Below are 11215 nucleotides of genomic sequence, written 5' to 3' on the forward strand. Positions count from 1 at the left end.
TGCTTGTCAAAGTCAGTTCTGATTAATCTCCTTTGTCAGTGTGTCCTTTGCCATTCCCTATCACTCCTCCCTGAGAGAGACTTCACCTTTATTCATAAGGAAAAGGGGATGGCGTATTCTCTTAGCTACTTCCTGCTGAAAAGGGACGCTGTGAGTTTCAGGGTGAAGGTCTTCTCTCACTACTCTAAAGGGCCCCTTTGGCAGTAGGAAACACATAGACTATTATGGAGATTGACTTTTTTTCTGCGTGAAATTACTTCAAAAAAGATCTACAATAATTGAAATGAGTGACTCCCTTGTGTAAATGAAGGTGCCTAGTGATGTAATGGTTAAATTGTGTATGGCTGCTAACCAAAAAATTAGTGTTCTGATAAAAGAACTAAAGAAATGGAAAAATGCACCCTGTTCATGGATAGGAAGTAGTAGTAACCAAAACAGTGTGGTACTGGTCCAAAAACAGGCACACAGACCAATGGAACAGGATTGAGAACTCAGAAATGAATCCAGCTATTTATGGTCAACTGATATTTGACAAGGAAATAAAACCTATCAAAAGGGAAAAATGACAACCTCTTCAACAAATGATACTGGCAAAACTGACAAAAACTGCAAAAAGGCTGAAACAGTATCCACATCTCACACCATGCACAAAAATCAACTCAAGGTGGATCAGAGACCTGGGAGTAAAGCCCCAAACCATGAAGTTCATAAAAGATAAACTGGGATCAAGCTTAGAGGCCCTAGTCTATGGTATAAAGAGACTGCCAAATACAATCAGTAATATACAATCTGAAGAGGATAGAAATTGATGAATGGGGCCTTCTAAAGATACTCTGTGCTCATCAAAACCTTCTCCCAACAGGATGAAAAGAAAATCTACTGACTGGGAACACATTTGGCAATACAATATCAGACAAGAGTCTCACAATGAAAGTTTACAGAATACTCCTGGGCCTCCTCAAGAAAAGGACTAATTATCCAATTACAAAATGGATAAGAGACATGGAAAGTCATTTCACAGAGGAGGACATTCAGATGGCCAACAGACAGATAAAGAAATGCCCCAAATCTATGGCAATAAGAGAGATACAAATAAAAACGATAATAAGATACCATCTTACCCCAGTAGCACTGGCAAAATTTAGCAGGGCAGCAAGTAATAAACATTGGAGAGGATGTGGTGAGATAAGAACTCTTCTACATTGTTGGTGGGATTATAAAACGGTACAACCACACTAGAAGGCAGCCTGACATTTCCTCAAAAAGCTGAACATAGAAATACCACATGACCCAGCTCTTTCACTGCTTAGAATATACAGTGAGAAAATGAGAACCAAGACACAGAGACTTGTACACCAATACTCATAGCAGCATTATTCACCATCCCAAGAACATGGAAATAATGCAAATGCCTAAACACAATTGGATGGATTGAGAAATTATGGTACATTCACACAATGGAATACTATGCAGCACACAAGAGCAATGATTTTGTAAATTACTACTCATCTTGGGAGGGACTGGAGAGCATTATGCTTAGTGAACTATCTCAGTGTCAAAAAGACAAATACTCTATAAGACCATCTTTGTAGAATGAGTACAAGGAGCGAAGGAGGAGAGGGATGGGCTTAATCATAGGGTCCAACAATTCGATGGGTGGCTGGAGGGGTGGGTAAAAGAAAGGGAAAGGATTGATGTGAAAAACAGCAAATATAAACTTTGCAAATAAACTAGCATAAAAAAAATAATAGAGTTCTGGACCCAGAAGTCACTCTGTGGTAGAAAGATGTGGCGGTTGACTTCTGTGAAGATTTGCAGCTTTGGAAACCTTGTGGGACTTCTGTCGGATTGATTTGTTGGACGTGACTAGATGGAAGTAGGCTGGGGGTTGGTTTTGTAGGAAATTACTTCAACAGTGACCACTGAAGTTGTCGAGAGAATCATGCTGAACGTTCTGAGAATTAGTCATTCAGGAGATAGAGTTTGATATTAGAAAGTCTATTAAAAGCTTGATATTAGAAAGTATATTATAGATAAGAATTCTTCAGGCCAACCTACTTATGCTGTTGAACTGTTTTGTAACAACAAACCTACCTGTTGTTCTTGATTAATATCATGCTGACCCAGAAGCCAATACAGTTAAAAACTGGCCCCAAAGAAATGTCGGAATTATAACTGCATCTGACAAATAGCCACGGAAGTCCTGAAAAGACTGCCTTCAACTGATTGTTGTATACAAATTAAGTTCCATGGAGACAGGAGACAGATATTTTCAGGCTGTGAGAGCATAAGGTCAGGGATCCTCTTTGTTACAGAATAATTTTAAGTTGGCGTTAGGAAAAAGGACTTGCTAGGGTATCTCTGTAAACGAACTTGTTTCATTTGAGGAGTATCCTGGGCTTGGTTAAAACCTAAGTTCTTTGGATAATGATGTTAATCATCAATGTTACTGAACCTTAAAGAGGCTGAGTCAAGATGTAGGCTCAGGCACCAGGCCCAAGGGCATTTTCTGGACTCTGCTTTGGGGTTGGACTTCCTTACCTGATATAAATTGGCAAGGTGGTGGTTAGTTTTGATCAAAAATGGCTGGTTCACTCCAGGGTGGTCAACATCGTGTGCTGCTGCAGCCAGTAGTCCCAGCATGATGTCCAGAGGTGTGAGGAAGCTGGCAAGCTGTTAAAAGTTGAAACAGGAGGTCAAGCATCAAAACAGGAGTTCACATCAGCTTCGTTCACAATAGCAAGACAATGGAAACAGCCCAAATGCCCATCAACAAACGAATGACTTGAAAAATTGTGGTACATTCACACAACAGAATACTATGCGGCACTAAGGAACAATTTCATAAAATACTAGGTAACATAGGAGAGTCTAGAGAGCATTATGCTGAGTGAAATAACTCGGTCTCACAAAGACAAATACTGCATAAGAACACTATTGTGAAAATAGAAGAATAACTGAACAAGATTTGCATAAATGTTCAGAAGGAAGAGAGGGAGAAGGGGGGATGAAAGGGGTGGGAAAAACTCTGTAATAGTTGGCGTTTGGGGAAGTGAAGCAATTGGAAAGATTCAACAGGGACTTGAAAGGATGGGGTGATAATAGTCATGTTGTTGTGTGCTATTAAATTGGAGCTGACCAATAAATAGCTGACCCTCTGCTGGGTTTTCAGAGGCAGTTAATGTCACAGGAGGAGACTGCCCAGCTTTCTCCCACAGAGCAGTTTGTGGATTTGAGCTGCATGTCTTCGGGGATTGCAGTGCAGATTTTTACCACTAGGCCACAAATGAGCACTGGTGGTCTAGTGGCAAGAAGCTTCACTGCAATTCCAAAGGCATGGGGTTTGAGGCCACCAGCTGCTCCGTGGAAGGATGGGCAATCTCCTCACATGCAAGTAACTGCCTCTGAAAATGCACTGGAGGGTCAGCTATGGGTTGATTCTGACTCAAGGGTATAAAAGAACAAGAACAACAACAACTACAACAGTTCACTAGAGTTCCCTCAGTAATAGACATAGATCAATAGTAAACAATTATAGAAAATACAACATATATGAGTGATTGTATAAAGCAGTGTATATGAATGAAACACAATGGAAGTGAATAATGTATGTAAACCAATACAACTATGAAAAAAGCCTCCCAATAAAACAAGAGTTTGATTGGTGTATTATCACAAATAGATTAGCATTTGTTTTGATGTTACACCAAATGAATCAAGGTGGCAACGTTCAGGTTTCAGATGTATACTCTTCGAGACATTAGATGATTGTCCTTGTTGTGTATCATCAAATTGGAGCAGATACATAGCTGACCTTATAGCAGGTTTTCTGAGGCCTCTCTTTCTCCAGTGGAGCTACCACTAAGTCACTAGAGCTCCTCCCTCAATAATTTGATAGTCACATGGCATTTTAAGATAAAAAGAAGAGTCTGAGAAGCCAATACTAAATATTTGTAATAAACCAAATGCTATTTCAGGATGGAGTCCACCCTGAAGCACTAAGGCAATCCTTAAGGGTTTACCAGATTCTTGTATTGTATTTGCTGACCCCTCCCTCCTAAGTCAAAGGGAAGGTTTTCAATAGAAAGAGCTTGGCTTCATTTGCATTGAATTCTCTTTGTGATTTACTCCCTGATATTTTTCAATAAAGATACAAGGAAGCTGGAATGAGGCCCTTTAGTGGAGAGAACTGCTGGACCCCTGTTTTTATGCTCTCTGTTTTATCTTCTTGGATGTCTGTCTCATTCTTCTGCCTACTGTCATTTTGCTTCATTTTATTTCTGCAATTCTATTACCTGTTTGCAACATTAGTATATGGTGGGCTTGAATCTATCTTTAAAGAGATGCAGCCAGCAGAAAAGCTTGTGTAATAGAGGCAAGGATGGTGAAACTTGGCCTTAACTAGTCCTTAGAGAGAGAAAGACATCATATAAAGGCAGAAGAAGGTCAGCAAAAGAGAGGAAGCCCCTCAACAAGTTGGAATGATGTGAATATAATAGACTGTATATGACAGAGAAGGTGAGGAGAATGCAGGATGGAAAAAGGAGACTCAGATCTGCAGTTCAAAGGCTCACACGGAGCCTCAGCTGACTTAATGGCACCATGTTTTTCTGATGTGATAGGTTATCTGGAGACCCAGTATGTAGCCTTGGCATTTCTAGATGACTGCGGTATCAGCTGGACCTGCCTTACCTTTGGCTCCTTTAAGTAGCAGTGCATGGCCTGGGTGACGTCTGCTGCATGGACAGCGTTGTGATATGGGTTTTGACTGTGGTAATCTTCTTGAACCATGACTAGGAGGCAAACAGATAACTCAGTTAGCTAAGATTCAAAAAGAAAAGGCTTACTTATTTAGGCATATGAAGGGTGGTTTTCATTCAAAAATAACAGAACTTTCAACTCACTGCCGTCAAGCAGGAAGAGAATCATAGCACACCTTCAAGAGGGATTGTAGGAGACTGTGAATTGTATGAGGGAAGATTGCTTGTTCTCCCCCCATGGAACAATAAATGGATTTGAACTGCCAGGCTTCACCTTTGTGTTCGCAGTGCAGCTCTCCATGGACTCAGGTTGTGCCTTGCAAACGTGCAGCCTGGAGTCCCGGTAAGGAGGAACGGGGCTTGCAGGCTTTGCAGTTTTGCTGGGCTCTTTTTAGTTAATGGGAGGGGGAAAGCAGAAGGGAGAGAGACTAAAAGGATTTGTGAGGCCCAAGGGATTCCTCATCCCCTTCATAAATCACCCCTTTGGCATCCATGAAGGCTCACATTCAGAGGAAAAATAAATATGTAGAAAAAGGAGAACTTTATGTCACATCACAGCTTAATTATTTAAGTTTGCTGACACTTGTGAATAATATTCTCTGAAATAAGATTGCCTTTCAATGAGCCCAGAATACTGCATCAGACTATGGATATTCTAAGGCTGATTTGAGAAATTGTAGGTTTGGTTAGTAGTGAATTAACAAGTACTGATAAAAATAAATCTGGGGCTTCTTCTGGCTGGAACTCAAAGTACCATAGCTCCAGCTAGGAGTGTTTACATTGTTTCTACCATATTTAGGGTGACTTACAGCATTTCATGTCCCTTTAATATATTGCAAGGCCAGAAGGAAGAGTCAAATCAACTTTGGTTTGCTCTTTACAGAAGTCACTCTCACTCTTATTGCCATTGACTCTGATCCTTCAGTGTGTTTCAGTGGCTATCAGTCACACAGGAGGAGATTGCTCATCTTTCTCCCATGGAGTGGCTAGAAGTAATACAGTCATTGTATTCAGAAGGTCCATGTTTGTAACTGGAGGCCATTTTTGTTCTACCACATTCTGTGCATTTGATACTGGTTTCTGCTGTTAATTTTGCTTGCTTTTTTTTTCATTCTTTACATTTGCATGTTGTTTGGGTACACATGGATGAAAGAACCTGTGTTCTCCCGAGTGGAACTGTGCACCATAGAAGTTTCAATGACTGATATTTCCTAACTAGATCCCCAAGCCTTTTTCCTCCAAGTGTTTCTGGCTGAACTTGACCATCTAACCTTTTTATTAGCAATATGAGTACATGACCACTGGATAACCCAGTGACTCCTCGGGCAAACCAAAACCAGCCCCATTTGTGGACATGGGGATGCTCAACGTACATGTAATTAGCTTGAGGCTATTTGCAAGTTGCATCATGGGACTTAAAACATTTCTGTTGTGTCTCACCTCCCTTTTACCTGGCAGGTTTATTGTGCAATTATCTTTAAACCTTGGCTTTATCATTTATCTGTTTTGGGCAAGTTACTTTACTATAAGTTTCCTCAGCATCTTCCCCATAAAATGGGGGTAATAAAAGCTTCAAACTCATAGAGTTGCTGGAGGATTAAATGTGCTCATAAACGTAAGTCCTTGGAGGAATTCTCAGCATTTGTAAGCACTGTGGAAGCCTGGATGCTGCCATATTATCATCATCACTTCTATTTTTCACATGTCGGCATTAAATGAGCTTCTAGATTCAAAGCACAACCATGTGGCGAGTTAAAGAAGCCAACAATATGCTAAATGGCAGAGCAAAGCCATTTGGTAGCTAAAACTGTTCCTTAGATCATTTCCTGGCAGATGAATAAGAATGTGCACAAAAGAAAATCAGATTTGGGGCTGCTGTCTGATAAAGAGTGGTGATGGAGGGGAGTGGAAGGATGGCGGGCTTTCAAGTCAGACTGACTGGAGCTGGAATTGTGTTTTTATCATTTATTAGCCGTCTACATAACTTTCCTTAACTGTATGCCAAATGGTGATAAAATGCTCAACCTGAAGGGTTGTTGAAACAACTAGAAAGAAAGCAAAGAAACCAATCATTATCATTTGCCACTGAGATGATCCCTATTCATGGTGACCTCATGGGTCTGAGCAGAACTGTGCTCCATAGGATTTGCAAAGGCTGATATTTTACCTAATTTTTATACTGAGGGGCCTCTGGTAGGGCTCAAACCATCAACCTCTCAGACAGCAGCCACACACACGGAGAACTCAGGGACGCCAGTTAGAAGTAACACACTGACAACAACCTTCAGACCTAGACTCACTGCTGCCAAGAAAGTTCAGACCATGGTGACCTTCCATATCTGAGGATGAGAATCATTACAGGGAGGGACCACTTCTCTTTCTCCTGCCGAGTATCTGGTGGATTTGAACTTCTGATCTTTGGTTAGCAGCTTGACGTGCTATGCAGAACACCACCAGGGCTTGTTAACTCAAATTTAGAACCCAAATGATGAGAATTTGAGGTTTATCACATTTGACATTGTTAATATGGAACTTCTTACATGCTCCTTTTGTGTGTGTGTGTGGTTTTTTTTTTTGTTGTTGTTGTTATTGTCTTAACATTTTATCATGCCAGTTGCTAAATATTTCCATTTTGAGTATGGCTAATTAAAAAAAAACTTTATACTAGTTTATTTACAAAATTCGATTACATTGTTTTTGAGAACAGATTCTTTCAATTTCCCTCACCCCCCCCATCAAATTGTTCAACCCCAAAATTAATCCCTACTTCCCCCTGCATATCCTCATTCTTCTGCTTCCACCCTTTCCCACCCCTCTTGAATCCTTATATTCATTCTACAATAATGGTTTTGTACAATATTTATCCTTGTGAGACTGAGTTAGTTCACTCAGCATAATGCTCTTCAGTCCCTCCCAAGTTAGGTAATAATTTGCAAAATCATTGTTCCTGAGTGCCACATAGTATATTTCATTAAGTGAATGTACCATAATTTCTCAATCCATTCCTTTGTGGTTGGACATTTGGGCTGTTTCCATGTTCTTGTGATGGTGAATAATGCTACTATGAACATTGGTGTACAAATCTCCATTTGTGCCTCAATTCTCATTTTCCAGGGTATTTTCCAAGTAGTGGAATAGTTGGGTCATATGGAATTGCTATGTTCAGCTTTTTGAGGAAGCAACAAACTAACTACCTTCCAGAATGGTTGCACCATTTTACAATCCCACCAACAATGTTTAAAGAGTTCCTTTCTTGCCACATCCTCTCCAACATTCATAACTTGCTGCACTGTTAAACTTTGCCACTGTTACTGGAGTGAAATGGCACCTCATTTTGGTTTTGATTTGCATCTCTCTTATTGTCAATGCTTTGGAGCATTTCTTCATGTGTCTGTCTGTCATTCGAATATCTTTTGAAAATTCTTTCTGAAAATGTCTTTTGCCCATTTTAGAATTGGCTTATCAGTCTTTTTCTTGTGGAGGCCCAGGAGTATTCTATAAACTTTTGTTATAAGACTCTTGTTTCAGACGGTATTACCAAATGTTTGTTCCCGGTCTGTAGGTTTTCTTTTCACACTGTTGGAAAAAGTTTTTGATGCCTACATGGATTTAATCTTTAAAGGTCCCATGCATCACCTTTATCCTCTTCAGATTGTGCATTTCTGGTTGTATTTGGCAGTCTCTTTGTACCGTAAACTAGCACGTCTAAGCTTGATCTTAGTTTGTCTCTTATGAATGTTATGATTTTGGGCTTGACTTCAAGGTCTCTGATTCACCTTGAGTTGATTTTTCTGTATGATGTGAGATGTGGATCCTGTTTCAACTTTTTGCAGGTGGAAGTCCAGTTTTGACAGCACCAGTTGTTGAAGAGGGTATTGTTCCTTCTTTGATAGCTTTGATTTCATTGTCAAATATCAGTTGACAATAGATAGATAGGTGTATTTCTGGGTTCTCAATTCTGTTCCATTGGTCTATATGCCTTTCTTTGTACCAGTACCATACTATTGTGTAGTAGGTTTTGAGGTCAGGCTGAGTTATGCCTCCAACCTCATTTTTGTTTCGCAAGGAGTGTTTTGCTTATTCGGGGTCTCTTGCATCTCCAAATTTGAAAATTTCCCTTTCAATCTCCTTGAAAAATGAATTTGGTATCTGGATTGGTATTGCATTGAACATGTAGATTGGTTTTGGTAGGATTGTTATTTTTCACAATACTAAGTCTTCCTACCCATGAACAGGGCACATTTTCCCATTTCTTAAGGTCTTTTATTGTGTCTTGAAGGAAGGCTTTGAAGTTTTCTTTGTATAGGTCTTTTGTATCTCTAGTTAGGTTCACTCCCAAGTATCTCAATTTGTGGTTGGTGATTGTAAATGGTATTGCTTTTTTTTTTTTATTTCTGTCTCTGAGTGCTCTTTGTTACTGTAGAGGAATCCTACTGGTTTTTGGATATTGATCTTATATCCTGCCACTTTACTAAATTGGCCTTTTAACTCTATCAATTTTTTGGTTGAGTTTTTGGGTTTTCTGTGTACACTATCATATCATCTGCATATAGTGACAGTTTAACCATCTCTTTGCTAATCTGGATGCCTTTTATTTTCTTCTCTTGCCATATTGCCCTAGGAAGCACTTCCAATAAAATGTTGAAAAGAACTGGTGATAGTGGGCATCCTTGTCTGGTCCCTGTTTGCAAGGAAAATGCTTTTAGTCTTTCTCCATTGTGAATGATGTTGGCTCTTGGTTTTTGCATGCATACTTTCACTGTGTTGAGGAACTTCCTTCCTATTCCAATTTTAGTGAGTGTCTTTATCAGGATGGAGTGTTGGATTTCACTTAATGCCTTTTCTACATCTATTGCTAAGATCATATGGCTCTTGTTACTTACTGTGTTAATATGGTGAATTATGTTGATTGTTTTCCTTATGTTGAACCATTCTTGTATACCTGTTATGAATCCCAATTGGACATGGTGAATTTTTTTTTCATGTGCTTTTGAATTATAGTGGCTCTGATTTTGTTAAGTATTTTTGCATCTATATTCATGAGAGATATTGGTCTGTAGTTTTCTTTCTTGCTGATATCTTTGCCTGGTTTTGGTATAAGGATTATGCTTGTTTCATAGAATGACTCTGGAAGTATTCCTTCTTTTTCAATTTTTGAAATAATTTAAGTAAAATGGGTGATAAATCCTCTCTGAATGTTTGGTAGAATTCAGCTGTGAAGCCATCTGGTCCAAGACTTTTCTTATGGGGAAGTCTTTTCATGACCTTTTCACTTTTTTTCTCTTGTGATGGGTCTGTTCAAGTGTTCTATATCTGTCCTTGTCAATCTGGACAGGTGATGTGTTTCAAGGAATTTGTCCATTTTACCTAGGTTTTTTAATTAATCAGAGTATATAGCTTTTCATTGTATTCTGATACTATCAATTCAATTTCCTCTAGTTCTTTTGTGATATCACCTCTGTCATTTCTTAATCGAGTTATCTATATCATTTCTTGCCCCCCCTTTTGTTAAATTTCCCAGTGGTTTGTCAATTTTATTGACACTTTCGAAAACCAGCTCCTGGTCTTATCGACGTTTTCAACTGTTTTTCTGTTTTCTATCTCATTGACTTCAGCTCTTGTCCTTATAATTTCTTTTCTTCTTGAAATTGTAGGATTGGATTACTGATCTTTTTCTATTTCCCGAATGTGTTGAGTTAGATCATTGATTCTTCTTTCTTCTTCTTTTTTTTTATGTGTGTGCCTATTTCTATGAACTGCCCCCTGAGGACTTCTTTCACTATGCCCCAGAGGTTTTGGTAAGTTGTAATTTCATTATCATTTGATTCAAGGAACTTTTTAATTTTATTCTTTATTTCTTTTATAACTCAATCATGTTCTAGCAGAGAGTTATTCAGTTTTCACATAGCTGGGTTTGCAAACTTTACTATTCTGTGGTTAATTTCTAGTTTTATGGCATAGAAGTCTGAGAAAATACTTTGTATTATTTCAATGTTTTTGAATTTGACAAGGCTTGCTTTGTGTCCTAATATATATTCAATTCTGGAGAATGTATCATGTGCACTTGAGAAGAAAGTGAATTGAGTTGGGTGCAGTACTCTGAATACATCCACAAGTTCAAGTTGGCTGATTGTATAGTTTAGGTCTTCTGCATCTTTGTTGAGTTTCTTTTGAGTTGACCTATCCTTTGGTGATAGTGGTGTGTTAAAATTTCCTACCACTGTTGTGGTGCTGTCTATTTCTCTCTTCAATTTGGTTAGACATTATTTTATGTATTTTGCAGGTCTATCATTTGTCTATCAATGACTAGGGAGGACAGAAGGAGAGTTGATTCCTTTGAGCTGTGGTGCTGGAGAGGAGTATTGAATGTACCATGGACTTCCAGGAAAACAAACAGATTCACCCTGGAGAGGATTAAACCAAGCAACTCCTTGGAGGCAAGGATTCTGGGGCTT

General features: G+C 39.0%; 1 protein-coding gene across 1 annotated transcript in view; it reads right to left on the bottom strand.

Annotated features, from left to right (window-relative positions):
- PDE7B (phosphodiesterase 7B) overlaps positions 1-11215 on the bottom strand; it is a 541867-nt gene that overhangs the window by 45317 nt on the left and 485335 nt on the right. The window contains exons 7-8 of the mRNA XM_006885008.1: positions 4693-4793; positions 2542-2673 (exon numbers count right to left, since the gene is read on the bottom strand). Of these exons, the coding sequence (XP_006885070.1) occupies positions 2542-2673; positions 4693-4793 (233 nt within the window). The remainder of the gene's footprint in view (positions 1-2541; positions 2674-4692; positions 4794-11215) is intronic.

This window comes from Elephantulus edwardii, unplaced genomic scaffold (genome assembly GCF_000299155.1).
Source record: "Elephantulus edwardii isolate Elephantulus edwardi_28Jun2011 unplaced genomic scaffold, EleEdw1.0 scaffold00039, whole genome shotgun sequence".
Taxonomy (NCBI): Eukaryota; Metazoa; Chordata; class Mammalia; order Macroscelidea; family Macroscelididae; genus Elephantulus; species Elephantulus edwardii.